At 37.2% G+C, this 15,742-nt stretch overlaps 1 protein-coding gene across 2 annotated transcripts in view; it reads right to left on the bottom strand.

Annotated features, from left to right (window-relative positions):
* Positions 1-8,430, bottom strand: part of LOC134542120 (4-hydroxyphenylpyruvate dioxygenase) — a 28,189-nt gene extending 19,759 nt beyond the window's left edge. The window contains exons 1-2 of one of the 2 annotated variants that reach the window (XM_063386086.1): positions 8,272-8,430; positions 3,596-3,685 (exon numbers count right to left, since the gene is read on the bottom strand). In XM_063386086.1, the coding sequence (XP_063242156.1) occupies positions 3,596-3,685; positions 8,272-8,274 (93 nt within the window). In that variant the 5' untranslated portion in view covers positions 8,275-8,430. The remainder of the gene's footprint in view (positions 1-3,595; positions 3,686-8,271) is intronic. The other variant, XM_063386085.1, reaches the window with a different exon arrangement.
* Between the last annotated feature and the right edge of the window lie 7,312 nt (positions 8,431-15,742).

The raw sequence follows: 15,742 nt of genomic DNA, 5'->3' as shown, positions 1-15,742 counted from the left end.
CTAAACCAGCACAAGAAAGTTGAATTTCCTGAAGGTCTAATGACATATTTAGCTATGTATATCCGAATAGTCAGTAAGTTGTTTTCAAGTGCGAGGAAGATGTATTGAAACCACGCGAAATCACGAATTGGTTCCCGACAAAGAAACAAGTAAAAAAAAAACTTCTCATTCATAGAGACTTGGCAGATTATCGGATTGCGATAGGCTTAATGTCAAATACTTATAAATTAATACTGTTACCGCTATTAGCTCACAACTTATCTGGAAGACTCTGGGTCAATAATTAACTCTCAACCAAAGCAGTATCGAATCACTACGTTGGGACGTTTATCAAGACAGCAGCCAATGGCAGAGTAACATTGACCGAAGTAGATATAGAATTATGGAGTATGTCATAGAGGTCAAAGAACCAGCGAATTTTTTCAGTCCATTCACATGGGTTCTTCGTCACGAAGTAATTTGTTTTTTTAGCAGCGTGTTGAAAATTCCAACGTCACAGCTTGCTGAATTCGTTAGTTCTGTCAGGTTACATTTGAATGGTGGCCATGAAACGCGTGTAATACGCCGGTTTCTTACGCACTGCACGTTGTGGACATGAAGCTGTTTTGGTGTTAGTGGCCAGCAGTGCTTTCACTTATGGAACCGTTTGCCGAAAACAAATCGCAAAAGATTTTTACCAGGATCTTTTTTGCTTGGCTATGCTTCATGAAACAGTATTCGTGTTTCGGCGATATTGAAACTACTCTACCAAAATCGTTACGTGAGACATCGTCGACATAGGAGTCATTTAGAGACGGCGAATAGAGCGTTGATGAAATGCATGTACAAGGAGGGGAAAACGGGAGTACTCCGAGAAAATTCACCAGCTAATGGCGACGTCCGCCAAGTTTCGCACTAACGAAAGCTCTGGGCTCCAACCTGCCGAGAACATTACGAAACGAAAAGTTGGAATATGTTTTGGACTAGCCTAGCGATCTGGTAGAGGCACAAGCCTAGTATTTTCTACTTCCCAATTTTTTAATACGGGAGCATACAAGGAGAGGGCGCGAAAGTCAGGCCCCCGATTTTGACGTTCCTTTGCGAGAGTAAAGTTCTTCCAAATAGCAATCTACCCTGTAAATGAGGAAACCCAACTCTCAATTTTTCTCGAGAAATAGCCAATCAGATAAAATAAGCATAACTTGTATTAAATATCTGATGTTATGAATACAAACATAGTTTTACTTTGTCTGGCATAAATTTACTTCTATGAAATAATACTAATGTCGAGGGTGTCCAGATAAGCTGAACTGTTTCGATATTTTTATTCGTTACCGTATTTCATTTTTTCCACTCCTCATCTGCAAAGAGACTCGTGAATCGGGATGCATGTGTCCTGAAATGGTGAAATAAGATAATCTAATCACCCAGCGAGATGGACCCGAAAATTAGACACTATATGCCTCTAATGCTTGTTTGTTCAGTCAATGGATCCTTAAAATAAGCCAAATTAAAATACAAACAAGCAATAGCTCACCACGTGATTTTATCAACAACAAAAAAGGTAGTGTAGACAATGGCTTTTTTTAGTGCTTTCTGACATTAATAATACGTGAAAAATATTCCCAAACACAAGTTGAAGTGTAAATATAATATTACTTTTAAAAGTAAATTAGAAGCAGGAACTTTACACATTTACCTTTCATAAATTTAAGACCTATAATTCAAATACGTATATTTAACTTGTAACGGTAAGTAACTAATATTAGAAAGGCATAGAATTTTTTAATCAATCCACCTTTACAAGTAGCTACACGAAGGTATCGCTGAAGCTGTGCGTGAGCGTGGGAAGCAACAAGAAACAGTTGAAGGGAAGAAAAGAGAATCTCACGACACGCGCTGGAGATGTTGCATCAGCCAAGCCAGCGGCTGGAGTGTGTGTGTGTATATATATACCTCCTCCGTGGTGGACCACCACTTTCAGTCGGCGAGCGGACGGTCTGCAGCGATGCTGCTTGGTCGAAGGTAGAAACCAACACTCACACACAACTCAACTTAACTTCAGACATTCGAATAAGTACCACGGTTAAGAATACTCTAGCGTATTTTAAAACCATAATTGTTTTATTGTTTTCACCCGTTATGGATCCTTCTTCGGTGTTAAGTAAAAAGAAAAAAAACTCGTTTCCGCTATTGTGCTAAACTTATTAAAATAACGCGACAGACGCGAGACGATATAAAAACTGTCGCATTGTTGTGAACAAACTATTGTGATCCACGTGACGGACAGGAATAAACTACAATATATTAAATGTTTCTTGCCAATACATTCGCGCTACATATAGTATAGACATAAGTGTGTTGATTTTTTCTTTAGTTTTTATCTAATTCACCTGTTTGAAAAAAAATTATTTCATCAAAATTTACTTTTTACCGGGGAAATTAACGTTTTAAAAAAATATATCTTAAAAAAAGGTTTAATGCACAAAACCTCAAAATAAGCAAATTGATTGTATTACCACTCCGCCTGTTTTGCCATCATTGGAAAATAAAATTCTGGCGCTCATTTCAGTAACGTCGCTTACACGACGTGATGGGAAAATAGAAAGAGAAAAAAAATCTTTCCGATCAACAAGTGACTGTCGCGTGGGTGAATTTTGTCGCGCTTATCTTCACAGATGTTATGAACGTGATTGGTTAGGAAATTATTTTATTCGCTTCCATCCATCGCGGTTGTAGTGATCACAGCGTCGTACTGTGCGTAGTTGCTACATGAGTGCTGGTTCTAAGACGGTATTATTTATATAAAATCGGCAGCAAAGTAATTGTATTAAAAGTTTTAGCACTTACGTGTGTTCACACTGTAAGCAGCAACTAGAATTATGTACAATGTTATATTTATTCCAGTCGTCGCAGTTTCAGTAGTATGGAACTTCCAACCCACCAGGTTCGTATTCCTGTGCCAACAGTAGTACTCGAGAGTTTAAACTTGAGGGGCGGAGGGGGGGGGGGGGGTTAGACAGGGGCAAGAGCCAATGGCCCCCGCGCCACACCTTTTGGATTTTTAGCTTTAGTTTTCGGGGAAAAATACAGAAAATAATGGGAATTTGAAGTATTTAATAGTTGTTAGCATGTAATTCAGATTGCTGGTAAAAAATGTTCGATTTCAAATGAGTTTCCATGATTTTGCATTAGAAATATTTTTGAAAGATTTTAATATCTCAAATAAAACTCGATATCACTGGAACGTTCGCATTCATGAAAGTAACCCGTGGTAAGATTTATACGGAAAGAATATCAAAATTTCTTAGCATAAATTAGCAAAGCCATCTACAAGATTTAAGTTTCGGGTTGACTTTTAAAAAAATGTGTAGGGCTGGGGGGGGGGGAAGAGGGTGTTTTTCAAATGTTCCAGGGGAGACCTCCCCGAACTACTTTTTTCCCTGGGAGCTATTCCATATCTCACAGACCCCGCCCATAAAGTTCCTCTAAGAAATATTAGGGCCCAGCCGAGTCTAGGGTCGCCATTGGTTGTGATACAGGGATCCGGTTGCTACAACCACGTGTACTTCCTCGTCAGTTCGTCAGAAACTCAGAAGACTGTGTCCTGCCTTACCTGTTTGGCATTGCCCACCCAAAATGTCACGTGGTCGAAGTTCAAGAAGCGGCCTCCTTCAGGCTTCGGCCCCTTGTCGGTGTAGGTTGTCTGGAATAATAACAAATAAAACATGGGTGAAGCTAATCTTAAGGGAAATGTGCTCGCTAAATTAGGTACTTAATAATTTTTGTGTCTAATTTTAAAGTTTAGATTTACTTATCCAAACATTAGGCATCACATTTATAACTTCTTAGCAGCCTTTGATACCTTGTTAAAATCTTATATGAATGAGCATGTTAAGGTCTGCAAACCCCTCGGATATAAAACACTTATTAACTCACGTAAGAAAGTAAGTAATTAACACACCAGTCCATGAACGTTGACATCTTCAACAAGTGTCCAAAGATAATAAATATTATGTCTTTTGAACCTAGAATAGAAAACGAAAACTGAACTGTAAGCTTTGGCATAATATTTTAAAAACAAAAATAATGGGCCCTACACCGAAAAAATTACCAGAAAACGTTATTTCTACTTAGCAAGACATGGAGAACCAAAAAAGATAAACGTGATTGTGATTTATTTAATGTGACAGATCAAGGCTACAAGGTGACTATGTACTGTTATTTAAATATAGCTATATAATAAGTATAAGGATATATATATATTTAATTCTACAACAGCCTAATGAGTAAAAGTTGTCTTTCTCAATACTAACAAAATATGTGTTCAGTAAATAACGTTCTTCTGAAGATCGCCATGAGATAACCAGGTCTCGGCAGAGAGTTCTGCGTTGGTTATAAATAATGAGATGTTTTAAGGCTACTTATGTTTCTCGTTGTTGAATAGGCTAAGTCCCGGTTATTTTGCCCTGCATTTATAGGGTTGTCTCTGACTTCTATCTCTAAGGTAGTGTGTTTGCATCCAACTTCGGGCAGTTGTGTACTTACAATAAGTTAATTAGAAAGCTATTTCCTTCCTAGCACACCCCTCCCCCCGTGGAAAAAAAGGCTGAAATTTAATATCACGTACATTGAAATAAATAAAGCCTATAAATTATCCACTCTATAATAAATACTAATTTTAGAATGGTTTTGAAATTAATTTATGTCATACACATTTTTATTGTGAACTATATTTCTGTCTGTTTCAGGTACACCGTGCGTTGCCAAGCTAAGAAAATTATGCATCATTAGGACTTTCATTCCCGTGGACTTTCGTATTTATTTTAACGACTGCAACAAATATTCAACATCTCTCTTCAGATTACACTAGCTTGTCACGTTTGCGATGGAATGGTCACGTTTACAGAGATTAACTTTGCGATTTAAACTTTAATGCGGTAAGGTAATTGAATGGAAATAGATTTTAAAAAATTGGTTGTCTGTAAAGTCGGTTTACGGACGATAGTTTAACGTGACAACGTCATAGCAAAACATTGCATACTTTTATGAATAAAATTGAATCATTTTTATTGAATTATCACTATTTTGTATGGATACAAAGAAGGAGTGAAATGAAATCTAAAATTTAATTGATAAATTTACTTTTATTTGCACTCATTAATTCAAATATGTTTATTACTTTAACGAAGAGATTATTTTAACTAAAACTTTTGTACATGTTTGCTATTTAACTTCTTCCAATCTGTGTTATTCTGTTAAGGATAGGACGATGATAGGAAAAGTAGGAAACGAATGGGAGTTTTTCAAGTTTAATGTGCCTCGAAAAAGTCAAATCGATGGTTGTTCCAATCGAGTTGAAGAGAGATAAATGCGGCGCAAGCGTACAATGAGCGTAACGGGACACAGCGTAACAGGACAATGTGCGTAACGGGACACTTTTTCGTGCGTGCAGCCGGCGTTCATCGATTTATTAGACGTCACGTCAAAAAATCAAGAAAAAAACCGTGATTCAAGTGTAAACAATAACTGTTATAAAATAACTTTAATATGCGATTAGACTAGCCTCACTTAGCCTTTAACTGACATTTGCGCCTGGTCACTCGCGCGCCATCTTGTTTTCTCATTGGCAAGCAGCTAGTATTATCGACCCTTGTGATCGGCGTTTGGACGTTGATTTTAAAAGGTCTTACGTCGCAAGGGTTGTGCCCAGTGGGCGTAAGGCGACGCGACCTCCGAGATTACAGCGGGCTCCTAGCCGCCCCGATAACAATTCGGTTGGAAAACTGACAAACTGCACACAAAACAGTCACAATGAAATCTGAGAACGCCTTTGAGTTCAACGGGAAAACTGACGGGAGGTGGTTAGTCACAAGCGCATCATACACCTTTATCCATCAACATAACAGTGGACAGTTTCCCAGTATCATTAACATATCTCCTGTGCTAATAATTATAAAAATGTCAATATTCTTGGTTTTTACATTTCAATTAAAAACCATGATTGGTCAAATTTTTTTATCAGTGTAATGGTGTCAATGAACTCGATTAATTATACACTTGTATTATCAGTAATATAAAGAGCTTCTTCCCTCTTTATATTAAAAAATAAATAAACATCTTGTATGGTTCTCTAATGAATTTATCCAAGCTTTCAAATCAAAGAAACATTTTCATAAACTCCACAAACAAAGTATAACATGTACTAATACTGTTTTTTTCTTCTCATTTTCACAAACAAGTGAAATTTTTAATTAATAGACACAAAATCCAATGTCGATCAACAATATCAAGTATATTCACAAAAAATGTTGGTGTTACGTAAAATTTATGACTGATGGTTATTATGAACAGACATCACTGAACTCCAGTGGTGCTAATATCAGTGATTCTGCAGTGTTATCAATATGTTTGCTCAATATTTCTCTACCTTCTGGTTGCAATCACCAAGTTCCTATAATGGACACGTCTTGATACTATATTTGTTCCTAATATTACCCAAAGTCTTGCACTATGGGGTATTAGGGCTTTAAAATCTTTTAGACCAGCCGGTACCGAAGGGATTCCCAATTTCATTCTAAAATGTTCTCATTTACTTGTCCCTCTTTTAACACATATATACAATTCTAGTCTAAAATCTCAAATGTTTCCTTGTAAATGGAAAATTGCAAAAACAATTCATATTCACAAAAACAATTAAACAAAATCACCTATTTCAAATTATAGACCAATTTCTTTAATGGTTTTTGAAAAGTTTTTAAAAAAATTATATTTTAATTCTTAAATTTTGAACTCTGTAATAAAATATCTAGTACTCAATATGGTTTTATACCTGGAATGGCAACCTCATCTAATCTTATTACATTCCTAAATCCCATTTATAGTGAAGTTACAGAGGTTAGGCCAATGTTTGCTATTTCGATCTAGCCAAGGCTTTTGATACAATAAATCATTCATCGCTACTCCAAAAGCTAAGTAACTTTGATTTAAGTGTTAATTATGTTAATTTTTTCTCCAGTTTTCTTGAGAATAGAAATCAATATGTACACCTATCCCTCACTTAGCACGACTAATTTGTTCTTAAAAATGCTTGTGTTATTCGAATCACATATTCTGAAGCATTAGTTTCCATAAATAGCAAGGCTAATTTATTTAATGTGTTCCAAAATTGTTTAGGAAAATATACTTTATGTAAATTAATGCGTAGAATAAAACTCAACTATAAATATGTCACACCATTTATCTTTATATGCCTCCCATCACACTTTGTATGACAAATACAACACTGAGTAACGGGAGATACGTGGTTATATACTTTATCGTCAGTCGGCTGGCTGACTTGCCCGCCCAGGCGTGACCAACTCACGTCGCGTAACTTTCCAAACCATCCTTTACTGACAGTGAAACCAAGTGCTTGGTGGGAAGCCCATGATTCACCTAAAAACCCCTCCCCCTCCCCAACACCCTCGAACATACCCGAAGTTCTCCACTCGCTCGCGCAACTTCGAGGTCAGAATTTAAAAAAAAAAAATTAAAAATTAAAAAAAAAAAACATTGTGTGAGAGACTATACATATATTTTTTTTTTTACCAATTTTAGAGTAGTCTTTTTTTTTATTATGTCTATGACCTAACATAACCAACCATTCGTTTTAGTTATGATCATCTAGATCAGCAATGGCCATTTTCACTCTTTCGAAGAGCCATATATTAATTTTTTGAAAGTAACTCGATAGCCAGATATAATTTCTGTAAATAACTCGAGGGCCAGACACATATCTATGAATTAATATTATACGTCTTACGGCAATTTTTTTAATGTATTGTTCTGTCGAGTAACCAGTTACTGAAATATGTGGCATATGATAATGAGATGAAAAATAAATATCTAAAAACAGTAGTCACAAAAAAAAATCAAAACTAATAAGTGTAACAATGAAACAATACATAACGTAAAAAAATATTTTTAAAAATATATTTCAATAGTTCTGTGAATACATAATGGCTTCATAATAGTTAGTGTCTGTGATAAATTACCTATTCGCGTTTGCAAAGAAAAATTAATGAACGACCATTTACCTGACAATATTTCTTTATTGATCTAGACAAGCAAAAATTTACCTTCCCGAAAGAAAAAAAAAACAACGAAATGTTTGCGAAGCTATTATTTTTATAACAGACCAAACATTACATTTATCTATCAACGAAAGAAAAAAAAAATGCGGAGACGCAAGAACGGCAGCCTGGCTCTGTGAATGGAAGGTAGGTTCCCCGCCCAGCTAGTAGTTCTCACCATGGCCGGCGGGGCGCTGGTGTCCAGGGACGCGCTCCGAGCTGAGGACTGAAGCCGCGCGCAGGGGGGCGGGCCTTATTAAGGCGACCGGCCGCGGCTGGAAGGCCGTTCTGTCGAGCCCCCGGGGACGTAAACACGCCGGTCCACAAACAAACAAGCAGCGAGAACCACCCGACTTGCTCCCGCCACGTGACCACGCGATAGTGCGGCAGCAAGATATCGCGTCATTTTGAACACTTTCTTGCCGTCACACACGAAACCCACATACGACAGCCAACAATATTTGCACGTAGCTATTTTCTCCAGTCCACCAGATTTTTTTTTTTTTGTGATGTCTACAGCGTGACCATTAGATAATGACATTAAAGAGACTGGAACATTCGAAAATATTTCCTTACGGGACTTTAATCACTCTAAGCACTAAAATTAAATTATCTGGGATTGTTACTTTAACAGATTGTTTTTGATTCTGTTTTCATTATGCCAAATGAAACTTAATAGTAATATTCTAATTAGGACCAACCCATACTTTAAATGTAGTTTCGATATGTAGGTACTGTATATTTGCCAACCCATTCATTAAATAATACAATTTGAATATATTTGTCGACCAATTCATTGAATGTTATAATTTTAATTAATATATTTGTCAATACGTATACATAAAGCAAAATTTAAACCGGTTTGTTAAATCCATGTTTTGTTGATTTATGTTAAATTAATTAAAAGTAAAATAAATATAGAGGCACTTATATTTAGACGCAACCACGTTTGTTATTATTTTGCCTTTGAAACTAAAAGAGCCACCAGTCTCCTAAAGTTATTTTAAGGGAACATTTACGTTACATCAGTGAAGAAGAGAGTGTGTAGCAAGTGGTAGCAGAGCTGGTGGTTTCAATTGTAGGTAGTGTGTGATTTCGTCTATAAGCTATCCCAATAACATAACAAAACAAAAAAAAATGTTTTAAATTTGGATAGCGCCGAGCGACGTCTGACGAGAAACTATATATATATACGAATTTTAAGCTGGCACTGTATGTTTTTAGTAGCGCGACTATAAGTAACATTTCCATTTGGAAATCTCAAAGCGATACTCAGTTTAGTTTCTCGTCAGACGTCGCTCGGCGGTACCCAGCTATCACCAGCGGCCTCCGCGCGAAGCGCGCTATCAGTCACGTCCAACCTCCCCCCCCCCACCCCCCCCCCCCTAAGATCTTAGGGGGGGGGGGGAGGCTTACAGTGGCGTTTAATGACTTCGAGTCATTCGGGTATCTTCGGAAAGTGACGTATGCGTGAGACCTCGGTGAGATTTCAGAATGTAAAGTAAACAAGGAATGATAGAATTATACTGTATTGTTGTTGCATGCATGGAGTGGTGTTATAAATGATTGTGCAGCATAATGCCAGGTACTCGTACGGTTACTGTGTGTTCGAACAGTTTACAAAAGACTAAACTGTGTCCTGATACAGTACACATACAGTATCATAAATTCCCAGAGGACGAAGAATTGAGGAGAACGTGGATTCAGCGTTGTAAGCGCGATGGGAAGTGGAATCCTTCAGTGTGTCGTGTTTGTTCGGTACATTTTACTGAAGTCGATTACGAAAGAGATTTGAAAAGTGAACTGTTAGGATTACCGCCAAGAAAGGCAAGTAGGCCCTATATAAGTTAATTCTAGTTTTAATATAGGCCTAGGGAAGTAATATAATTGACACGTAGGCTATAAAATTATAGGGTCACTGTAAGTACGCTAAATATTAAAAAATATATATTTAATTTTAGTTAAAGTTTACCGAACTTACAGTGACCCTAAACATGTGTTATTTGTAGCTGTAGTGGCAAAGAAATAAAAAACAAAAAAAATGAATAAGCGAAATAAATAATTATTGGTTATTAGCGAGTCAAGAAGACAACTGTTTATTTAATTCTGTTTATTCGTTTACAACAAATTAGCCTTAACATATAATGTATCACGTATTTTCTAGTTCAAAGTATAAATCCGTTATGAACAGTGAATAAAATATTGATTCTTGTAAAACAAATAGGCAACTGAACTTATCTTAGCCTAACCTCTAAATTATTGATTACAAATAAAAATTACTGCAAACTTGCTTTAAAAATACTTATGTACATTCTAGTACTACACAACCATCACGCAAGAGCTCAAACACACTTTATTCGATAATACCGGTGCCATCAACACATTTAATTTGAATGTGCTTAATTTTCTCAAGCATAAAATATTTCATTCACAAGCTCGTTTACATAGTTAAAACCTAAAGAAACGAAAGAAACGAATCAACACCAATCTCTTGAAGGAATTTAAAAAAACAAACGCTTATTAAAATAGCAAAGAGCACCTTTAAAAAGCCTAGTTAACATTTCAAAGACTATTGAGAAGTGCCCATTATTAGCATGAAGTGTTTAAATTGCCGCGTTGAAGTGGTCTCAGAGCTACGTCACTCTCAACGCACCAATGACCGCACAACGGCGGTATGAGATTACCTCCCTCAACAGATAATGCCCCCCCCCCCCCTTTTTTTTTTCCTTGCCGCCACGGACCGCCTGCACACGTGATTAAATGCGACAACACAGACAACCACCCCCCCCCCCCCCTCCCACCACTTTTCCTTTCTGGCCGCCGCGAGTTTTCCTCTGACAGTAAGATCAGAGTGACTATTGTTTTCCTTTATTTACACCTGTTTACGGTGTGTTGTTGAGCACCATCGACGAGTTCCTAAATTCAATTATACTTTTCCCCCGCAGTTGCGCCGAGCGTCAGACAGAGCCGGCGCGCTGTTATCTCTCCGCCTCACGTCAGGGCCGCCAACCGCGCGCAACCCCCTCTCCTCTCCTGTAGGCTCCACCCACGTGCCTCGTATTGGTAAACAAACTACCCGTGCTTCGCAAGCCCTAATAATACTATTTTTAAGTCACAAAACATGCACTATGAATAATCTATTCTGTATCAAATTTAGCATCAAAGTATTTTCTTAATTTAGGGGAACTTAAGATATCATATAATATATCGAACTTATAATATAATTTTTTTTTAGCTTATGTTATGGTACTGCCATTGTTTACATTTTCTAAGCATCTTAGCATTAACTATAAATTTTTATAATACATTAAAAAATTAATTTAAAAGCATTACTTATTATAAATTAAACATATACTCTTAAGTAAGATACACAAGTACTCTAATTCATTTGTATCGTTCACAAGCAACGTGAATATACTTAACCATATCATTTATTTGTGTTACCACACACTACTAATATAATCATCTAACCATGTGCCTAGATTTTATTTAGATTGATTTCGTGATCACTCTTGCCTTCGACGAAAGTTTTACTAAGTTAAATTGTCTGTGTGTCGGTCGAATTTTCCCCACACTTTACCTACGCTAGCACTGAGATGATGAATTTTTTTAATATAGAGTACTCCTTTTTTACGTTGACTTACATGTAAGCAACTAAGCTATAAAGTTTAAACTTCTCAAGGTAAATTAATAATACATTTTTGTAATTTTTTAAGTAAACAATTTATTACTTTTGAATTTTGTCAACATTAAGTTTTTATCAGGTGATGTACAGCTATGTACAGAAAACTGAGCACTGCAGCTTGTACATCTATGTGTACAAAATTGTAAAAGTTTACATTTTTATATTGCACTCTCCCCCAAAGTTATTAGTTTATTTTGCATAATTATGATGATATGATTTTACATTGTTTGGCAATTTTGACTTCCAAGGTGGCATCAAGGTTTAAATTTTGTGTGTATTCCTAAAGTCGAGCTAGGTCAAGCTAGCCACCGAGCAGCGCGGAAATAAGGGTCCTCTGAGCCAACGAGCCACGACCCGGTCCTCTAGGTGAAAAATCCTATGACCTCCGAGTGTTCCCTGAGTTAGATCCCCAGCACTCATCCTTTGAACGACCTATGTCAACTTCCCCCCCCCCCCCCCTTCTCAGGCAGGGTGAACTTTCTTGCCTGACTTGGAAGATCCGACGGCGAACATTAATTTAAAGCTAATTATGCTTTTTAGGACCATGATATCAGGTTTTACGATTTTACATATATATTTTTGTATTAATTAAATTTGAGTGCAAGGATAAATTAGTTAACATTTAATTATAATTGAAAAAATAATTACAGGATAACTTCATTTTATCTAAAGTTTAATTTTATTTTACATTTTCCAAAATTAATCTATATTCGTTGATCTTTCGGGGTTTAGAACCCAAGCTAACTCAAGGGGTTAAATTCTCTCTTGGGCTTCTTTGCTTCAGCCTGTTGGTCTGATCAACCTTCAGAGCTTGAACACACTGATCTTAGGTGAGTTAATAAATGTAGGTATCCGGAACTGAGGTTTCGCTTCGCTTTGTTGAGTAAGCATCAAATTTTATTCGGTCTTATTTAGTTCCAGAAAGTGCGAGCTAAGACCCAATGTCTTTATCTGGTTTCTTCTGGAAAGATATATTGTAGAGGGATTTATATTCACATTTGGTTTGTAAGTTACAGAGCTATCATACCCACATACAGGGCCACCATACCCATTTACAGGGGTTACAATCCCCATTCGTATCTGAGTTTCCCAGGACACAGTTCCCTCAGTGCTTTTCGGCCTCCCTCATATAGCGTCCACTTTGTGATCCTACATGATGTCCAATATCTGAGCTCAACGTGATGAATCTTACTTCATTAATATAGAATTGAATAAATATTTGAAGAGTGGAAATGTCAAACGTTCTAAGTGCCATCTTAATAATTTTACAGGAGAAGCAAAAAACCTTCTGAGTCTGTTAATACTTAACATAGTACTGCCACAATATGAAGGAAGATTCTTCAGCATTACAAGTAGTAAGATGTATAGTGCGCCATTACCAGAAAAGCAATGACATTGAGCAAAAAAAGTAATAAAATAAGAACGTTATATGTGCCATTATGATTGCCGTATATATTCAGGGTTGAATAATAAGTAGGCCTACATTCGATTAATAGTGTGAACACATATTTAAACGCAAAACTTCATTTGGAGAAACCAAACATTACTGGTCACCATTAGAAAAACATTTTACAGGCAGTAGAACAAACGACAATAGGATAATACACGAATGCTGTGTAGTCACAGAAGGGTAGGCTGTAAAACATCACTTTATGGAACATAGGCTAATGTTACATGTAACCAGTGTAACATAATACTTATTACATTTTTACACAGGTGTACCAACTAACTGTCTATAATAGTCCCTGTGTTCTTCAGGAAGAAATGGTATCATTGTTAACAGGTCTTTTTTTTTTCTCAGTTGACACACTGGGTAGATATTTCACAGTAACCACAGCATTCTGTAAATCAACCACGGTTTTTCCTCGCTTTAAAACAGGGAAAGCTTGCCACTCTTCCAATTCAGAGTAAGTGTTTTTGATGGCTACCTGTATTTGAGATGGATGGGTTTGAGCAACCTTAATCATTGTGGACTTAGAAATGTTACATTTACTCAATGTCAGCAATGAGTTTGCAAAATTCTTCAAATCAAAGAAGTCACATGAATCCATTGCAACTACATGAAAATGATTTACAGTTTCGATGACTCAACAACCTTATGTTAATCGTGGGGAACGAAGGCGTTGCTTACCTTCCTTCGTTTATCTATAATAGCGAAGTCTCTATCGCAACTCAAATAACTATGACCACTTACCAAGAATTTGTGTACAATTTCTTTAAACCACCCTAGACTCACTAGGAACATCATTAAAAAATACAATCGTACTGTTTTTATTCTGGCCAGCACAGTTGTCTGACCAGATTATAAGTTTTTTACGTTTCAGATGTCCCAAGTTGAAAACTTTCAGTAAGCATGACGCAACCTCGGAGCTACCGCGTGAAGCAATGCTTTCGTCCCACATACACATGAAAGCATTATTGTGGTCACTGACATGAACCCCTAAATTGTAACAACTCAACTGCCTGCAGTAATACATATTGCTGTAAGTTAATGTCGGTACCAACAATACTTGCTGCATGTCAATGGACATTACTGTGCTATCGTAGGTGGGCAGTTTGGCATTAGCTGAGCCAATGGCCATCAATTCCATAGCACGTTTGTATTTTTTGTGTTGTACCTACCTGCTGTAAAATTTTAGCTTTTGGTGAGCATTCATTACTAGCCTGAATCTGTAAATGTAACATGTCACACTGTTTGCATGTGTCTGTGCGAGGTTTATGAAACGACACGTGTGCAAACGATGTTTTAAACACTGACATGTAAAGTTTGTAAGATACGTGGCTGTCTGGATATAAAGATTTGTAGCATGCATAAAGACGTGATACATTCAAATCTGAGCTCAAATACTCTTTACATGACTTAGCGCGACCGTAGTGACTTTGGTCACGTGGGAAACTGTTTATGTGATCTTTAATGTTTTGTCTGTCACAGTCACTCAATGTGTTTCGACGGAGATTCTTACCGTGGTTGCCTATGTAGATGGATACCCCTTTTTTTTCTGGCTTGAAGTGTTTGTTAAAAATCTGTGTCCAACCCCAAAAATGTCTTCGAATTTAGTTTTACAAACCTGTCTTGTGGTACCATTTGTGTCCGGTATTAAATAGCACAACGTGCACTAACGACGACTGTTTGCTGGATCGTCATTACAGTGGCGGATACAGAAAAATCTCAAGGGGGGGGGGGGGGGGGGGCGCAGGTCTACCTCTTCCACACACTCCCTTGTTACGTCACCTTGGTTGCTTGGATGCAGCCAGAGATCTTTTTCCAAGCTCTATCCGTTTCATTTACGTCTCGCCCGAATATTTGCTGTTGTTGACACACGTATTTATCCCGCCGCTAAAAGACATCTTGAGCTATTGGTGTAAAACTAATCAAGTCACATGCAAAGCTTAATAAAACTTTATTCAAACTGTTTCCAAGACATGAAGTCGTTAAAGGTAAGTGTATGAATGTATATTGTATAACATCGGCGGCCGGGTGCGCGCCCTCCCCTTGCCAAGAACCATGCTTGGTGCTGGGCTGCCCAGGTCAAGGAGGGGGGGGGCGCCCTCTGCGCCCCCCCCCCCCCTTTTTATGAATCCGCCACTGTCGTCATATTTACCATGTCTGCGTCTACCTATTTCAGTTACCTGCATTAGTCCTAACAAGTATGTTCCTTGTTCGTTTTCACTTGGTAATCCATGATAATCATTAAACAGTTTTAGCTTCCACTGCCAAGGTATATTACTGCATTGATAACTGCATTTACAGGTTGCCTAAAACAATATTACATACACAATTAGAATGTTTCACGTAACATCATATGCTGTATTACACATAACATTGCAACAACTGAAATGTAGTAGCCTTAGTGATGCATTAAAAGTAAGCGCCAAATCATTATTCTTTTATCATTCTGAATGATTACTAACGATGGTTTCTCATGAATTACAGTTTTTGTTTTCTTCCTCGCATAAGATTGTC

This window comes from Bacillus rossius (assembly GCF_032445375.1).
Source record: "Bacillus rossius redtenbacheri isolate Brsri chromosome 4 unlocalized genomic scaffold, Brsri_v3 Brsri_v3_scf4_2, whole genome shotgun sequence".
In the NCBI taxonomy this organism is placed as follows: domain Eukaryota; kingdom Metazoa; phylum Arthropoda; class Insecta; order Phasmatodea; family Bacillidae; genus Bacillus; species Bacillus rossius.
This window is presented reverse-complemented; position numbering and strand designations above follow the sequence as displayed.